This window comes from Dasypus novemcinctus, chromosome 17 (genome assembly GCF_030445035.2).
Source record: "Dasypus novemcinctus isolate mDasNov1 chromosome 17, mDasNov1.1.hap2, whole genome shotgun sequence".
Lineage (NCBI taxonomy): Eukaryota > Metazoa > Chordata > Mammalia > Cingulata > Dasypodidae > Dasypus > Dasypus novemcinctus.
Genome location: NC_080689.1, coordinates 78,547,406 through 78,566,622, shown reverse-complemented (window position 1 = coordinate 78,566,622; position 19,217 = coordinate 78,547,406). Strand labels below are relative to the sequence as shown.

General features: G+C 45.3%; 1 protein-coding gene and 1 pseudogene across 1 annotated transcript in view; both read right to left on the bottom strand.

The window, feature by feature from the left end:
• DNAH6 (dynein axonemal heavy chain 6) overlaps positions 1-19,217 on the bottom strand; it is a 320,342-nt gene that overhangs the window by 109,171 nt on the left and 191,954 nt on the right. Inside the window, exons 38-43 of the mRNA XM_058278997.2 lie at positions 11,891-12,112; positions 10,915-11,062; positions 9,823-9,980; positions 7,968-8,099; positions 4,139-4,310; positions 212-358 (exon numbers count right to left, since the gene is read on the bottom strand). Coding sequence (XP_058134980.1) covers positions 212-358; positions 4,139-4,310; positions 7,968-8,099; positions 9,823-9,980; positions 10,915-11,062; positions 11,891-12,112 — 979 coding nt within the window. The remainder of the gene's footprint in view (positions 1-211; positions 359-4,138; positions 4,311-7,967; positions 8,100-9,822; positions 9,981-10,914; positions 11,063-11,890; positions 12,113-19,217) is intronic.
• On the bottom strand, positions 16,624-18,526 carry LOC101422364 (baculoviral IAP repeat-containing protein 2 pseudogene; annotated as a pseudogene).

Sequence of the window (19,217 nt, the reverse complement as noted above, 5' to 3'; positions counted from 1 at the left end):
TGAATTAAAAATATGAAACTTTACTTCTTGAAATTTCAATAAAATAAATCTCACATATTTGAAATTCAAAGAAAATAACTTTGACTCATGAATGACTAAAATTAGTTTTGTATTACTTGACAAACTCATCTTAACTTTCTTTTATAGAAACCAATGGCTTTTCTCCTATATCTATTTAGATAAGAACAGCTATATAAAGATTCATATTTACTGGCCATTTCTGTCAAAATTACATGGAAATAGTTTTTATCTTCATTATTAATCAAACGATCATGGAAGACTCTTTGGCATTCGTGGCAAAAGAGTCTAAATATCTGCATCTCTTCTCTTATTGTTCCTGAATCGCACTGAAGGATACCTGTTTTTCAAGAAAAGAAAAGAAAAAGATATTAAACATCTGTGGAATATCTAGTAACAGTTTAAAAGATACTGATTAGGGAAACCTGAAGTCCAAATTTGTCCCCATACCGCCCAAAATAGGAGCTTCCCCAGCGGATATATGCATACAATAATGATGACCTCATTTTTGGCAACTAAAGTTAGGACACATTCCCTGACATCAGCATTTTCCTTGTTTTGTGACGTTTCTTTAATTGACATCATGCTGGGTGCAGCATTTATCTCATTATTACTTTGGTTTGCATTAAAAATATATCTATATGTCTCTATATTCATCCAGCAATTTTTTTCCTTCCTGCTCTTTACACTGCTTTCAAAAACACTGATTCCCTTTCATTCTTCCATGTGCTCTGTCCTCATCGCATGCCCCTTGTTCTTGGGGCTCCTGCTCAAAGTATCCCGAGTGCTCTTTTTGTTAATATAAGACCTGCCATTGCAAACACAGTGCTAATAATTTCAAACTACAACAAAAGCAGTGATGTACAGCAGTGCCTGGGAATGTTCATTCTCCACTGGGGTCCTTCACAAGGATGTGTGGGAATGGGGGACAGGGAGGGGATCTGCCCCATTCCCAGAGATGTGGCCCACAGCGTGCCTGGACAACTAGCAGGCCCTGCCCTCGCTGCTTTGGCATATCAGGGCATTTCTCTAGGGAACGATGCTACGTTCTTTTTGTAGCTTATGTATTGTGTATGTGTGTGACATATATGTGTTTCTTGAAGTGATTAAAGCTTTAATTTTTCTCAGTCAATATTTGTGGAAGTAAAAATTGCCGGGACATTAGATAATATGTGGGAACAAAGGGAGAAGATAATTGAAATTGGAATTTCTTGGATATTTTATGATGGACGGTTGTCAGAAATAAAATGGATCCTGAATTTTGGAGGCTTAAGAAAGAGGAACATTGTATGACTGTTCTGTAAACCCACAACTTCAGTGATACAACACAAAAACAAAAGCAAATAAAAAAGCAGGAACAGAAAGGCAATGGGGAAGGATGATAAATAAATGAGTAGATTAAAAAAATGTCTGAGAACTAGGAAGGGAGTCTGAAGCTGTTCATTACCACTAAAGAAACAAAACTATATTCCAAGGTATTCTAGAAAAGTGAGTTCCTTACTGATTGAGCTGCCCTTTTCCATAACTTTTTAAAAATTTGAATTAAAGTTTGAATAAGAAAGGAAAATGAGTTCATGAATTCCAGGACTGAACTGCTAATATTAGAGAGTTAGATTTCTATGAAGGGATGGGGAGACAAGTTATTGTGTCATCCCGCAGCAAGGATGGTGTGCCAGCTTTAAGACTCTCCAGGCAGACCATGAAGGAGGAAGGAAAAGAAGACGGCCACAGAGCTGGGGTTGGGAGTTGGAGTGACTGGGGACCCGGGGGGAGACCTGAGCTTTAGGACAGAGCAGGTGAGGCACTTGGGGTTCATGAGGCCAAGCCTCAGCTCTTGCCATCGGCCGTTATCTCCTCGTCGGCGCCCACTTTCATTGGCACGCCGCATAGCTCAGCTGTGTTCTATAATGGATTTGATTTTGGTGAGGACAGGAAAGGGGGCTGGATTTCAGAGACCTCAGTCATTACTTTACATGGAAGTGCTCAATAACGTCCACTTGTGCTACTTCACGAATCAGATATTTAAAACACACTTACATCTTTTAGTTGGTTGAGGAAAAAGTATTCTGGGTGGGCAGCTCGGGATGGGGAGTCAGGAGGCAAAGGAGATCATGGGGCAAGCAAGAGTCTGTGAGCTTTGTGCACAAAATAAGGTGAGGGGCTTGCTTGGTTGGGATGTTTCCGCAGCTTTCTTTCAGTTCTGACACTCTACAACATCATTTACTTATTCACTCACTCATTCTCTCACTCACTCACTCATTCATTCATTCAATGCCAGCTGGATTCTAGGTCCTGGGAATATGGTGGTGACATGGCACTGTCCTCATGGCCCTAACCTGCTGGTGGGAGAGAGAGAAGGCAACCCAGAGGCAGATAAATATTGAGGCTATGATTTCTGGACACGACTGCTAGGACAGGGCTGCTACGAAGAGGACGTGGAGACCAAAGGTTTTGCCGAAGAGGAGACACATGAGCAGGGAAAGTGAGCCACGTGGCTATCTGGTATAGGAGCATTCCAGGGGAAGTACAAGGGACCTCTGGCAGGCCCTGTTTCAGGAATGGCAAGAGGGGGACAGCAGCGAGGGGGGAGGTGGAAGGCAGCGAAGGCTGAGATGGGTCCAGCTCACACAGAGCACTGGTCATAGGGCAGGGGGGGCAGGCAGCCTTGGGGGGTTCTGAACAGGAGACGGCACTTGCTGCTGTGCGGAGGCCAGAGCTGGGCCAGGGTGGGCAGGAGACACGGGAGGAGGCTCTTACTGTTAGAAATCCTGGTGGGAAACAATGGAGGCTCAGGCTAGAGCAGAGGAGGGAGTGGTGGGAAGTGGTCAGATTGGTGATACGTTTTGAAGATAAAACCTTAAGAATTCCTGATGGATTGGATGGAGGAAGGGTGTCAAGGACAGAGATCAATCAAGAACGGCTCCAAGGCTCCCCAGTGGTAGCGGGGCAGGGGTCCCAGGGCCAGGTGTGGAGGGACTAATGCAAGAATTACACAAATGAGACTCTTAGAGGAGAGACTGAAGGTGTGGGGAGACATTTGAGCACCATCTCTGATTAACTTAGCACCGTAGAATTGACTGAGGTTACCCAGGGAGTATGTGTAGATAAAAAAGGGGACCAGTGATGGAGCCCTGGGCACCCCCACATAGTGAGGGGGGAAGCAGAGGAGCAGCCCTCCAAACAATGAAGCAGCACAGCCACTGAGAGAGGAGGGAACCTAGGAGAGCGGTGTCCGCGACCACCAGAGAAGGAGGGGGTTCAAGCGGGGCGGAGGGGCCATCTAGGCTCCAGGCTGCGGAGAGGTGACTGTGCAGACTGAGACGGCCCACTGGACGTGTCCAGATGGAGAGTGGATTTAAAACCAAAAACCAAAAACCAAAAAATGTACTGAAAAGTAAATACGTTTATAAAATTGCAGATTAAAAAAATGTATTGAAATGAAAATACATAATATTGTGGATTTTAAAAAATTATTGAAAAGATGGAGAGGGTGAATTTGGGCACAGTAGTTGAGTGCAGCAGCAGGTATGAAAGCTTGACAGGCGCCTATTAAAGCGACACGGAGTGGGTGTAGCTCAGTGTGAGCGCCTGCTTCCCACTTACAGGTTTCCATGCGCAATCCCGGGTATCTCCTTAAAAGAAGGAGAGACCTGGACGGGCTAAGTGGGACAGTGAGGAGAGACCCCTGTACGGCTCTCGATGAAGGGCTTTTAAGGTGGGAGGTAGGACAGCAGGGAGGATTCTTAACAAAGGGAACACCGCGGAGGGCCCAGACGCAGCGCATTCCCTGCCGCGGGAGGGAAGGCAGAAGCAGGCTGCCTGGGAGGTTTGGGAGATGAGGCAGGTCTAGTCTGACTACTTTCATTTATTCATTTTTTCCTTCAGTGAAATAAAATGCCAGGGCCTCAGCTGGGAGCAAGAAACGAGAGGAGAGACTGGCTGTGAGGAAAGAGCAAATGCTGTGAGAGCATCAGCCTGGAGTGCGGGGGAGGCGAGTTGAACGAGGACATGTAACTGGGACTTCGCAGACAAGAGAGTACCCCCAGTTCGCCTCGGGGATGTGGGGGCAAATGAAAAAGAAGGGAGGGCGCAGGTCAGGGAGAAGGCTTCAGTACACTACCTTGCACACATTTGGATAAATCTCTCAAATTAAAGATGTAATGGGACTTCGCCGGTGTTGGGAGAAGATCAATACTCATTCTGTTATAAATCTCGACTGCGGCTTCTACGATGTTGGATGCCGTTTGCCTTACAGCTGTTGAGAAGTCGGCCAGGAAGCCATTTAAGATGGCCTAGAGTCAGAAACAGAATATGAGAAGGTTACATTTGTTTAAACCTAATATTTATCTTTCAAATATTCCAGCTCTGATGGTCCTTTTTCTAGTAATCACTAGAAAGCCGAACTCTAATGCAAGGTCACCTGGATATAAAAGCCCTTCTGTTCATTCCAGAAGACGTTCTCAAGAATGGGCTCGTCCCTGTCTTCCACTATTGTGCCGCAGCCACACCTGACCATGAACTTACCACGAGTAACTCTTGAGCCATTTAGACCTTTGTTCATTAGGGGGTCCAGAGTCTTCATGGAAGGCCCAAACTCATCTGGAAATGGACCGAAGTCCTTCCTCTGATTTTAAAAAAAAAGATTTTATTTATTTATTTCTCCCCACCTCCTCGTTGTTTGCACTTGCTGTGTCTGTTCATTGTGTGCTTGTCTTTCTTTTAGGAGGTACCAGGAACCGAACCTGGGACCTCCCATGTGGGAGGGAGGCAACCAATTGCTTGAGCCACCTCCGTTCCCTGCTTTGTTGAGTATCTATTATGTTTTCCTCCTTGCGTCTTTTGTTGTGTCAGCACAACACACCACCCTGTCATGTCAGCTTGCTGCCCTGTCTTCTTTAGGAGGCACTGGGAACCGAACCCAGGACCTCCCATGTGGTGGGCAGGAGCTCAATCGCTTGAGCCACATCCACATCCCCCTTCCTCTGATTTTTATTGGGGAATAACGCACAATTCTGTAGACTTTTCTCTTCATGTATATTTAAAGTATAACTGCTCAAAACCAGTTCCTCTTCTCCATGAATGGCCCCACATTCCACTCAGACCAACAACTGGGAAGTCTCCTGACACTTCCCGCTCTCTGTCCTCCCTCATAACTAACCATGAACACATTCCTCCCTTCTTTCTGCTTCCTTCTGTTTTCCTGGACACCAGTCTCTGCAGCTCCCGTTCTTGTTCACCCCATGCTCTTCCTCCCTCGGGGTCTCACACATGCTCTCTTCTTCTCCCAGGCCCCCCGCCCCTGCCGTAGGGCTCTGCTTGGCTGTACTGCCACCTCTCCAGGGAGGCCTCCCTGACCACCCGTCTATAATAAGTCCCCGCGTTGTCTCCCCCGGGCTCCTTGATCTTCTCCTAGCTTACCAAGATTTTAAAGTTCATGTTTATTAGCTGACCACCCCCCACCTCAGTTGCTTGGGAAATCATTATAGACTGTTTCAATTGACTCTGGCTATTTAGTCATGGAGAAGCCACCAGGATGCGTATCAATGTTTAAAGTCAGCCCCTGTGACTTTAGCCGTGGGGCTCACATAGGAGATATTTTGAAATAACCTGGAATATATTTATTTTCTCTGACCACAAGGGGTCTCCTGTTGAACATGAGTTTCAGCAGCTTATGAAGACTACTGATCTTTCTTGAGATTCTCCCTGTCCTGGGCCCCAGCATGAGCTCGATGCCCTCCACAAGGCACTCATTTTGAGGACAACCATCCCATATGCTATCTTTAAATTTAATGAAAATCTGGCCAGTTTTACAGGTGAGACTGAGAACAGAGAAGGGGATTTTTATTTTATTTATACAGATGAGTTCCTTCATCTCTTTATTACCCATCCTCATGGTGGAAGCTGCATAAGGACAGGACAGGCATCTACGCTGTTCCAAATGAAACACGAACGTCTGGCCTGCGCCAGGTGCTCAATAAATATTTGTTTAATGAATTACAAAGGGTTGCTAAACTGGTATTCGTAAACTAAAATGAGTGTGCCAGGAGCAGATGTGGCTCAGGTGAGTGTCTGCCTCCCACATGGGAGGTCCTGCGTTTGGTTCCCAGTGCCTCTTAAAGAACAAACAATGAACAGACAACAAGCAATGAGAAAAAACAATGAGCAAAAATGAGCAATACAACGAGCAAGCAACAAGCAGACAACAAGCAAAAAACAAAAAAAATTGAGCAGGAAATGGATGTGGCTCAAGCAGTTGAGCACCTGCTTCCCATATGGGAGGTCCCAGGTTTGGTTCCTGGTGCCTCCTAAAGAAAAAAACAGACAACAAGCAGACAATGAGCAAAAAACTACGTGCAAACAATGAGCAAAAAAAAAAAAAAAAGAGCAAACAGATGAAGAAGCCATGGGAGGGATGTTAAAAACCGGTAACATGTAGAGCTACATTTGAAAAAAATAAGCATGCCATTAGAGTATACTGAGGACACAGCTTGGCATTCTACTTAATCATCTGGCTGGCAACGTGGCAAAGTTTCTACTGAGAATGTGCAGAAGATGGAGTTGGAATTCCCACAATTTGGTAGAAGAATGCTCTGGTAGGAAGACATTTTCAAAATATTGCAGTGCTTATATCTCATTTTGGTAATAGCTCCAAAATGCTTATTGGAACTATTTCAAATACATTAAAAAACAACTTCCCATGGATGTAAACGATTTCACTATGAAAACCACTTTCCCACCTACTGAAGGTTGTGCATGTGCTCCCTCTGCCCCTTTCTCTCTTCTAAGAGGGTCTTCATTGGAAGAGAGGCCAGGGGTGGTCGACAAAGGCTGCACCGCCCGCCCTCCGCAGCTCCTCAGGAACGACTCCAAAGTCAGGGTCTCCAGACCAGCTCCCCCTTCACATTTCCTGCCCTGACAACTGCATTCGCCCAAGGACCTCCTGTTCCCAGGCTCTGTTCCTCCCTGTCAGTTCTCCCAGCCTCAGTTCGGTCTCTCTTCTCCAAAGCAGCCTTTGCTGACTGCTGATCCTCTCCTCTGGCTGCTCCATGTTCTCTCATCATTCTATTCTAAACAATCTCACATTTACTGAACACCTACCTTGAGTGCTTTGCGTTTCATCTTTGAAATGACCTTACAGGGCAGGCACCATTATGGCCCCCATTTAAAAGACAGGGCAGGGAAGCAGATGCGGCTCAACCACTTGGGCTCCCGCCTACCACAAGGGAGGTCCCAGGTTCGGGTCCTGGTGCCTCCTAAAAGAAGATGAGCAGATGCTGCCTCCCGCCACAATGAGCAGATGCCACTAGCCAGCAGATGCCGTGCCCCATGGGGAGCAGATGTGGCTTAGTCTGTTGGGCACCCCCATCTCAAGTAGGAGGTCCCGGGTTAGGTTCCTGGCGCCTCCTGGAGGAGGGGGGCAAACAGTGAGCAGACGAGAGAACCATCTGGGGAAAGGGGGATAAATAAAGAAAAATAAAGCAAATAAAATAAATCTTAAGAAAAAGAAAGGCAAGTGGCACCTTGGGGAAGGTAGGAAGTGCGGGTGGAAGAAACCTGGGTTGTAGTTCTTGGGGGGTGGCAGCTGTGCAGATGAGGGGTTCTCTTTGTGGTGCATTGAGCTTGAGCTCCTTAGGGGAGGGGATGTCAGGTGCTGCCACTGGTGGGCAAGTGGCCGGGAAGACCTGGGAGTCAGAAGAGAAGGCGCAGACGAGACCTGCCAGGGACTACAGTAGCAGGTGCTCAGAGGCGAGAGCCTTCCTTGAAGGCAGGGCTGTGTTGACAATCTCCTTGCCGCCCTAAAACCACCTCTAGGGCCCAGACCCAAGCACAGCAGGCTGTCAGCGCTTCTCCAGGTGCGCGCCGTGTTCACATGCTTTCTATCCGGGAAGAGGTAGCCGCGATCCCGGCCAATGCGCCAGGACAAACGCACCGAAGACGCCGACACTCACCTGAAAGATCTGTTTCAGGCTGTGCTCCGAGGGCATCGGCAGGTTCAGGATGCTGAAGTGTCGCAGGAAGCGCGGGGTCACGGGGTTGCGGCCGCCACCTGGAGGGCCACACGCTGACGCGATGGTGACATCCTGGGCGGGAGGAGAAAGCCAGCGTCACCCGGCAGAGGCGCGATCTGCTCATGCCAGCGGCGGGACTCTGGGCGCCCACCCTGCGGGCCTGCCGGGCGCCGGCAGCGCCTTCCGTCCTGTGATGATTCACAGGTGGGCTCCTGTTTAAATGGACATCAAGTCCAGGCACCCAGTGGCCAGGGTCCCTTTCTCAGGGCACACCTGGGTGCCCATCGGCTTTCACCTCTCCGCAGAATTCTCCTCTTCTCAAGCTCTGCTTCTGCCTCGCCCACTTACACTTCATTCTTTCACTTCAAAGAATGATTATGTCTTATTTAAAGACAAACACCACAATTCATCTCCGAGTCGCGCCCTGACTTCGTGTGGCGGCTGCATTTCAGTTGTCACCCTCCCTGGGCCGACACTCCCACCAGAATGTCACCTCCTCTAGGGCAGAGATTTTGGCGGTTTCGTCCACTCTGATACCCTAAGAACTACTGCGGGGCCTGGCACAGAGCAGATGCTCAATGAGTACCTGCTGAAGGAGTGAACATACACACGCTGCGCCCGCTTTTGTAGTTTAAATTGCTGGACACTGTCTCTAATACGTTGCGTTAAATACTAAAGGTCTACAATGACCTGTGGGTTTTTTGTTTTCTAAATCTGGCTTCTGACTACAACCTAGAGGCTGACTTTTTATTTTCCTTCCAAATTTTGACCTTCCTGCCCAAACTTTCTCAGAGCTCTAGATTAGGAGGCCACTGGCTTGGCAGCCAGAGCTCCACGGGGAGGCCCAGGGCGGCTGGACTTAACACGGGGGCATGGAGGACTCTCGGCTCAAAGCACGGGTTCAGGATCCAAATGCTCTCGGCTCTGATCCCAGTTCTGCCACGAACTCGTCGTGCCGTCTTGGGCTGACTATTTAGCTTGGCTCTTAATGCTCTGGGTCTTTGTTTCCACATCTGTAAAATGGGTCAAACAGCACCGCCTGCCTCACCTGGACGTTGGGTTAGGGTTAAATGGGCTGCCAAGGGGAGGCACTTACCCTGTACCTGTGCAAGCGGGCGTTTGTTTTCATTGTGAGTGAAGTGAAACGCACCCCAGCCACGCCCCCCTTCCTGCCAGAGGTGGAGGAACTGCAGCTTCCCATTCTCCCCCAGCCTCACACCCCGCGGGTCCTGTCCAAGGGCGCCTACCGCTGCTGACGCGCCCCTGCCCTGGGGCTGGGACCCGCACCTCTTCTGCCTCAGAGGCTGCCCCTTCTCCAGCCCACGGCTCCCCGCGGCGGCTGGGACCCCTAACGTTTCCTGCAGAGGCTCCCCCCCACAGGCTCAGTCCACGCCCTCCTTGCGGCGTCACGGCCCTCTGGACATGGCCTCTCCTGCTGCCTTGCGGCTGGCATCATTTCACTCGCCCCCTCCCGTGCCCCAGCCCCCTGCAGCGCTGTCAAGGGAGTCTCGGCTTTGCCGGGCCCTGCCCTCCTCTGGGGAGCCTCTTTCCTCCCCCTAGTCCCCAGCACCGCCTACCGCCTCCCTGCGCTCATCACCCCGCATTATAAGCGGGAGTTTGTCCACGCTCTGAGGCTGAGTCCCCTGGGAAGAGGGGACCATCTCACCTGCCCGTGCTTCTCTGCCATCGAGCATGGCAAGAACACAGGTCAGAGCCAACACCTGGGAAACATGGCGGCCGTACTTCCTTGCCGTTTAAACTTAAACACGGCAAGTAATTGAAAACCTAAAGTAACCTGTATCTCTTTCCAAAAGAGTTTGCTTCTGTCGTAAAATCCACCAAAATCTTGGTACTGCCGAAGCAGTTCAATCGGAGGCTGAGAGCCGTAGCGATCCAGTCTGGGCATGTTTAAATCATCGACAAAAATCACAACTTGTTTGTTCCCTGGTGCTCCTGGGGGAAATACAAGAAGTGAATTTCATTTAAAAATTATGATTTGCCCTGGGAAAGCAGAAGGGACAGGAATACCTTGCAGGTCATGAGCAACTGGCCCTCTCCTGAGTGAGGTGGGAACCAGCGGTCCATCTGAGAGGAGGGAGAGCCCCCGTGGGCCCACCCTGGCCCCCGCAGGGGGACGCGGACCCAGCCAGGTAGTCCAGCTGGCCAGGTGGCCCCTCACCCCACCCTCGGAGAACCTCTCCATCCCTTCACACCTTGCTCACTGGGGCGAGGAAGCCCATTTTATTTTCACGCCAGGAAGCAGAAGAATGCAAAAGGTTTCCCTATGCAAATGCCATCTCGCCATCCTGGATGTTCAAAAGCATCCCTGTCATATCAAAGGGTAATCCAGTACAGTGGAGCTGCACGATGCCACACTTATGAAAAATCAATATGTACATATCAGAAAAATCAATATGTACATAGCAGAGAAAAGTAAATAGTTCCAGCAAAGCAGGTGACTCTACGGCTCTGGGATAGAGTAGTTAGGACCCGATGGGCAAGAGCCATGTCCCTAGGGAAGGGATTCATTACAGGAAGCAATCTCAGGGGCCCCTGGAGGCCAAGTAGGAGGGGTGTTGGGCAACGGGGCTGGTTGCTGGCTCATGCTTTCCCTTATAGAAGCTGAGCTCCCTGCACCTTCTTGCTTCCTCTGGCACTCCTGTAGTTGTTCTAAAGATCCATTCTGGTTCCATGATTACCACCTTGTTAATTCCAGTCTCTTTTTTCAGCTCTTTCATTTTTTCTAGTGGAGGGAACCATTTGTAAAACTTTCTACTCTGCCATTTTGTGGCTGTACTCTCCCAATTGTAATTTTATTATATGCACTGTTTTGGTGATTAACTTAATGAATATATTTTGTGGGTCAAACTAAAATGATAATGCTTACCTAGAATATTTTTTCTTTTCCTTTCCAGTTTTGACTCAATGATCTCTTGTGTCCTTGCAGATGAAGTTTGAGCAGAAAAATTTAGATAAACAGGAACGTAGCCAGCTGATTCCTGAATTTTATTTAGCAATCCTTTTGCAATAACTGACTTTAAATATAAAAAATGTTCATTGATTTCAATATAATAGCTTTCAATTGCCTATATCAATAACAATCCAGCACAATAAGTAATACATAGGATTAAAGGAGAGAGGTTACAGTCAGATTGAAATGTTTGCTTTTATTTTACCGGAGATTCCATTTAATTATCAGAGTCAAAGAACTGCTCTAATCAGCTCTATGTTAGCAAAAAGGTTCATTCCAGTTTCATACCAAAAATCCATCTTGGCTACTATCCAAGTCGATTTTATATCAAAGAGTCACAGAAGGAGTCAAACAAAAATTCTACTTTTATTAGAAATAATTGCAATAGGGGACATTAAGTCCCTGTGGATTCTCCAAAATCCAAGAAACCCAAACCGTCAGCATTTCCCTCTATACGCTCCTTTTCTCAAAAAACAAAACAACAACAAAAAACCAACATGATAAAATGGCACTGTTGCAGTGTCTGGTAGATGTACAGAGGCCAGCAGTCCTCTGGAGACACAAACTGCTCTGGCCCATTCCTGCCCTAATCAGGGAGGCAGGCCCAGAAACCCAAGGGGGACCACGTTAAATCACCAAAACATGAACAATGGTTCACGCGGCTCTCTGGTTTATGTATCATTGACACAAAGGATTTATACAGAAACTAGAAAAACTGGAGTAACCTCTAGGGTCACTCTAGACTCAGAAAGCTATGTTCACCCTGAAAAAGCCATCAAAATCCAAGAGAATTTCCCCTGAGAAAGAATGTATTCTTTCTGGTGCTTACAATACTGAGGCTGCCATGATCTCATTTCTGGACAGGTATTTTTGTCTGCTGTAGGTTTCCTACCTTGCCAACGCCAGTTATTCCAGTAAACAACACCGAATGTCTGACCGCCAGCAGTTTTTTCATCAGATACCCGAAGCGCACTGTGTCAGTTGTGGGGACAAGCATTTCAAAAAACGGGACGTCTCGACTGTACTTGAAGATAGGTATGACGCGCTCCCAGGGGTCCAGCCGTTTCGTGTCAAAGTCCATGTGAATGCTCCACAGATCGCCAGAACTGGGGAGCTAAAACAAAAACGAAATCCTTCAAGAGGACTGACCCACTGCAGTAGAGAGAGTCACACAGAAACAAAGGTAACGAACATGAATAGCTTTGGACTTTTTTCTTTTTAGAGAACTGGTTGTTTTAGTAGCAGGCTCTAACGCTTTCAGTACAACCATACAACACATGATAAAACTGATTCTACTGAAGCTCCGTCTTAAAAGTGTAAAGCATTTTGTATTCAGTTCAACCCTCAGGGGCTCACTCCATTCTAGACCCTGTGCTTGGTGCTGAGGGCGCAGAGCTGAATGAGACCCAGCCTCTGCCTTTGAGGACCTAGGACTCCACATGGGGGAGACCAGCCCATCAGCCAACGCCCGAGGGAGAAGAGGGCTCTAAGCGAGTTTAGGGCATTCCCAAAGGAGGGACGACTCAATTCTACTTGCAGGGGAGTTGTGGTGGCTGGAGGTACAGGAAGGCTTCCAAGGGGTAGTGATGCTACAGCTCAGACTGGAATGACAAACTGCAGTGAGATGGACAAAGGAGGGATGAGGAAGAGGAACAAGGGGCCAGGGTTCAGGCTGGGAAGACAGGAAAAGCACAGTGCACGCTGGGAACTATAAGAGCCATGCCCGCAGTGAGACATGAGGCCAGGTTACAAAAAGTCTCACTTGTCAAGGTAAAGAGCTTGGAGAGAGAGTTCAGCGAAGGACAGGACCAAATTACATTCCAGAAAGTTTCTTCTAGGCACTGTACTGAGCGGTGGGCTTTTCACCTCATTTTACATGGTTACCCAGTACGTACATATATACGTGTGTCCACACACATGTAAAATATTTATGCATTCTCTGCACAAGTCGCTCTATTAAAAAAAGAACACAAAACTTTAATGCGGTATATGGTGGCTTGGAGTTGTGTACCCCAGAAAAACATGTTCTTAATCTTAATCCATTCCTGTGGATGTGAACCCATTGTAAACGGGACCTTTTGATGAGGTTAAATAAGTTAAGGTGTGCCCCACCTCAATCAGTAGAGGTCTTAATCCTTTTACTGGAGTCCTCTATTAGCAGAATAAAATGCAGACACACAGAGAGAAATCCACAGGAAGAAGTTGGATTTGGCTGGAACCCAGAGAAGCCAGGAGAGGCCACCGTGTGCACTACCGTGTGACAGGGAAGCCAAAGACCAAGGATTGCCAGCAGCCAGCCCCTGAATGTCACAGTCTTCTGGCAGAAAGCATCTCCTTGATCGTGCCTTGATTTTGCAATTGTAGCTCAAAGCTGTGAGCCAATAAATTTCTGCTATTTAAGCCAACTTATTGCATGGTATTTGTTTTATTTTATTTTAATTTTTAAAAAAGATTTATTTATTTATTTCTCTCCCCTTCTCCCTCCACCCTGGTTGTCTGTTCTCTGTGTCTATTTGCTGCGTCTTCTTTGTCCGCTTCTGTTGTTGTCAGCGGCACGGGAATCTGTGTTTCTTTTTGTTGCGTCATCTTGCTGTGTCAGCTCTCCGTGTGTGCGGCACCATTTCTGGGCAGGTGCACTTTCTTTCGCGCTGGGCGGCTCTCCTTACGGGGCGCACTCCTTGCGCGTGGGGCTCCCCTATGCGGGGACACCCCTGCGTGGCGGGCACTCCTTGCGCACATCAGCACTGCGCATGGGCCGGCTCCACACGGGTCAAGGAGGCCCGGGGTTTGAACCGCGGACCTCCCATGTGGTAGACGGACGCCCTAACCACTGGGCCAAGTCCGCTGCTTGCGGTATTTGTTTTAGCAGCCAGGAAGCTAAAGCAACATATATCTTTTGTCAGATCTTAAGAGCTAAGTTCAAAGAGTTTTCACATGTATAAACACACAATCACCCCTGGATCAAGCTATAGAACTTGTCCAGTGCCTTAGAAGTTTCCTTTGCAGCTCATCCCCCTCAATACCAGCTACCCCTGCACCCTCCACGGAGGTAATCATTAGATTAGTTTGCCTGTCCTTGACATTTATGTTAATAGGATCACACAATATGGACTCTTTTGTAATGAACATTTTTTTCAGTAACATTATATTATATGAGATTCATCTGTGTTGTAGTACGAGGCAGTAATTAATTTCATTTAAATGCTGTATAGTTTCCCATTGTATGAATGTGCTATCATTTACATGCCCATTCTGTTGTTGAGGGACATTTGAATTGTTTCTACTGTTTATTAAGAATAAACGGATCACTTTCTGGACATTTAATTATATCAGGTATATTATCAGTTCTCCTCAGTTTAATGTCTGATATGTCTCCTATTCCAGGACAATATGTTAGTTAAATGAACCAAAAAAAATATGATCATCTCAATGAACATAGAAAAGCATTTGACAAAATACAACATTCATTCCTGATAAAAATTTTCTGTTAAGTGGAAGGAAAAGAGAAATTCTTTAACCGAACAAAAGGCATCCATGGAAAACTTATAGTTAATACCTTACTTAATGGTGAAAGAATAAATGTTTTCCCACTAAGATCAGGAAACAGGCAAGGATATCCATTCTTACCACTCCTACTCACTACTGTCCTAGAAGTTCTAGCCAGGACGGTAAGCCAAGAAAAAGAAAAAGATTGGAAAGAAGAGGTCCAACTGTCTTTATTTGCAGGTAAAATGATTGTCTAAGTGGAAAATCGGATGAAATCTACAAAAAAGCTACTAGGAGAAATTAGTGAGTGTACTAAGTTTGCAGCATACAAGATTAATAAAAAATCAGGAAAGCTGACTTGGCCCAATGGTTAGGGCGTCTGCCTACCACATGGGAAGTCCATGGTTCAAACCCCGGGCCTCCTTGACCTGTGTGGAGCTGGCCCATGCGCAGTGCTGACACGCGCAAGGAGTGCCCTGCCACGCAGGGGTGTCCCTCGCGTAGGGGAGCCCCACGTGCAAGGAGTGCACCCGTAAGGAGAGCCGCCCAGCGCAAAAGAAAGTGCAGCCTGGCTAAGAATGGTGCCGCACACACAAAGAGCTGACACAACAAGATGATCCAACAAAAAGAAACACAGATTCCCGGTGCCCCTGATAAGGATAGAAGCGGTCACAGAAGAACACACAGTGAATGGACACAGAGAGCAGACAATGGGGGGGGGGAGGGAGAAAAAAATCTTAAAAAAAAATCAATCGCAATTCTATATACTAGAAATGGACAATTGGAAATTGAAATTTTAAAAATACCATTGACAATTGCACCAAAACTATGACATACTTAAGGACAAATCTTACGAGAGAAGTGCAACACTTGCATAGTGAAAATTACAAAACACTGCTCAGGGAAATTAAAGAACACCTAACTAAATTGAGAGAGACATCGTGTTTGTGGGTCAAAAGACAATATTGTCAAGATGTCAATTCTCTCCCAAACTGATCTATAGATTCAACTCAATTCCAGTCAAAACCCCAGCAACAGTTATCCTGAGGATCCAGAAGGGTTTCTTGTCCACTAGAAGTTCTCAGATTCCTGATTTAGGGAATATTTTTTTTTTTGGTAACTTAATTTTTATTTTTCATTATCTTTTTTTTAAAGAAACATGGATCACACAAAATGGTAACTTAATTTTGATATAACTTAAAACTTACAGAATAGTTTAAAGCTTAGTACAAAGAACTCCCATATATCCTTCACCAGATTAACTGATTAATACTTTGCCCCCTTGGTTTTATTATTATCTTTCTCTCTATCTTTAGCTGTCAGTTATATACACCATTGCCCCTTGCCCTAAACACTTGCCTGTGTATTCACTAGGAACAAGGATATTTTCTTACACAGCCAAAGTAAAATGATCAAAATCAGGAAATTAAATACTGTGTGATATTATCTAATTTACATTCCCTTTTCAAATTTTGCCAGTTGTTCCAATAATGTCATTTTAATTTATATTTTATTTATATCTTTCCCAGTCTAGGATCCAATCCAGTATTATGCATTGCATTTAGTTGTGTTTCTTTAGTCTCTTTTCATCTGGAATGGTTCCTCAGATTTCTTTGTCTCTCATGACACTGGCTTTTTTGAAGAAGATAGGCCGGTTTATTTTATAGAATATTCTTCAGTTTGGGTGTTCCAGGTGTATTCTCATGACTAGACCCAGGTTACGTATTTTTGAAAGGAATGCCACAAGAGCAAGGTTGTACCTTCTCAGTGTACTACATCAGGAGGCACAGCCTTGTCCCAGTATTGGTGATGTTACATTAATCACTCAGCTGAGGTGGCGCCACCTGCAAATCCCTAGAGTTCATCTGTTCCTTTCCCCGACCCTCCGCCCAGTCCCCTGGACAGTCCATCCCAACACCCCCCTCCCAGACCAGCAGTACTGAACCCAACCACACCACTGCACCACTGTCACCCCATCCCCTGCCCCATCACCCCTTCCACCATATCGTAGTGTTTGCCCATATGGGAATCACCACCTTCTACTCCCTTTCTCCTACTCCTACTCCTTTCTCCTACTCCTATAAACCTATCTTCCAGACTTATATTTTTATTTTGGAAACAAGATTTATTAGTACCAAAGCAGAGTAGAATGCACAAAAGTTACTAAAAAACCAGTAAGTCCTTCTTTACTTCAGATGGCTCCAAATATTCAACATTTTAAGGACTTCTCTATATAGATTAGCATATAGTCTATTTTTCTTTTATGTAAGAAATGTACAAACAGTACCCTTTATTATACCTCTGCAAACTGGACATTTTATTAGAGAAGGGACACACTCCTGGCATCCAACCAGATGGCCACAAGGAATGAATACAATAGAAACTTCTTTGTCCATACACACTTTACAAGTCCTTTCTTCTTGCAACCTCCTCAATTGTTCTTCCAGTGATAAACCTGAAACATCTTCTGTTGGAATGTACTTCATATTCTTTTCCACAAATAAGTTCTTATATAATGTAGAGTCAATTTCTTTTAGACAGTTTTTGAAGATGTTGGCTGTTACATTTCCTTTAACTAAAATAGTATCAATCAATTCTCTTGCTTGTAAAGGTATCTGTGTTTTTTGTTTAATATCATGTTCCTGTTTATTAATTACATTGGCTGTTAAAAGGTTATCCAGGATAGGAAGCACACCCATCAACTGCTGAAAGAGAGTCATTCTATTCTTCCGAATTAATGTCAGGTCATCTGATGCTACTTCTTCAGTCTGTCTTTCTTTTTCCTCTTCTCTTTTTTCATCTTCAGCATTAAGAAGTGCTAACACAATACCACTGACAGTTTTGTAATTCTCTCCAGTTGTTAGGATTTTACTCTGAACTGTCTGTTTTACCAGGCTTCTCCTGAAGCCCATTTCCAAGGCAGGCTTTAACCACAGGTGTATTCATGATGATAGCATCTTCTGAAGAACTTTCTACAGGTCCAAAATGAATAATTGGTGGATCAACAGGTTCATCTCCAGGAGTGTCTGAAGCTGACAACAGCTGTTCAAGGAGATGAGGATATCTAGCTTGAATCTTATCAACAAACTCCTGCCCTTTCATGTGTATCAAGAACTCACATCTTGGAAACCACCTGGCATGTTCTACCTATGGATCATCTCCAGATTGCCAACACCTCAAGCCACTGTCACAGCAGAAGCACTTGATGTCATCACTGCGACCTACCTAATAAAAACCAGCACTTGCAAGCTGCTTGGGGTGAACTGGAACACTCGGTGGCCTGTACATAAATGTTCTCAGCTTGCTGCATGTGTTTGCATGCTCAGATTTGAAATGCTAAACCTCAGTGTTTCTAGAGAATTTTCCAAAAATAGGCAGTTGGGAAAATGTCTCTTGTGTTCTGACATAGCATCGTCTTTTGGTTCCCTGTTACTCAGTTTCCCACCACAGGCAAAGCAGGCTACCCTATTTCCAGGTCCTACATAATAAAAGCTAGCTCTTGCCAATTCTGACGGTGACAAAAAAGATAATGGCCACATATTGTAAGTAAGAAATCTGGCTTCTTCAGTACTCATTGCATAACCGCAGGGATTAGTCCTCAAGGGAGAAAAGTCTTCAGCTGCTCTGGAATTAACAGGGTTTGGTGAAAGGTTGGAATAAGAACCACTGAATGAGCCACTATGTTCAAAAGTGGGAGATAATGAATGTGCAAAACTGTTTCTCACTGGAGAAGTATTCTTAGAGGTGGATCCCAGACTAGTAACTGAAACCAGATTCTGAATAAAGCTACGGCTAGGATACAGTTGTTTATGCTTTTCATAGCATTGTCTCCTTCTTTCCAGTTGTCCAGCATCAGGCCACAACAGAAGCATTTGACTTTATTATTCACACCAGTGTAATAAAAACCAGCACGAACAAGACTCCTTTCTGAAATGGGAGCACCGGTAGGGAAAGTCGAATACGTAGACATTCGGTACAGTTCACATGAAAAGTCATATTTCATTTTTTGTTTGTTGCCATTTGTCCAACTTGACAAGACTGTGCTGCCTTCCATTTTATTAACGGATTTTTGATGAGAGGTACCTGAAACAAGTCTTTGGGAAGTAGTTTTGTGCATGGGTAGGTGATTTCAGTTAGATGGCTAAAAGCCTTCACATGAAATTTCTTATCCCTTTACACTAAATTAGACTTTTTCACAACAAGGAACCAAATAATAGCCTCCTACTTATCTAGAATTCGCTGATCCTTCTTCATTGGATTTATAACTGATTTTACATTCAAGTAGGATGACTATCTCTCTAAGGTTGTACCGAGATGCAACTTAGTACTCTTTGTACTTATATTTAGTGCAATACTAACCTAATGGCCTGAAAGAATTGATATACTTCTGAAAATGTTTTAAAAAAAGACCAAACAAAACCAACTTTTAAAGGAGGCTTATGTTCCCAAAAGTCTAAGCAATTATAGAAGTCTTAAACTGTGCCTTTAATTTGCTTTTGCTTACAAGCTACAATGCCTGGTATCAGGCCAATTATTGATTATATATTATATGAGGGGGAAAAGTATATGCATCAGGCTTCTTTTCCTACAAGCACTTTACTAAAGCATTGTAAAAATCTTGTTTTATTCTAGTAAACAAAAATAGTTAAAGTCTTCATATGGTCACATTATCTAAAGGCTAATTTCACAAAGCTTATCGTCATAATATTTTACATTAGTTTCTGTTAACTTCT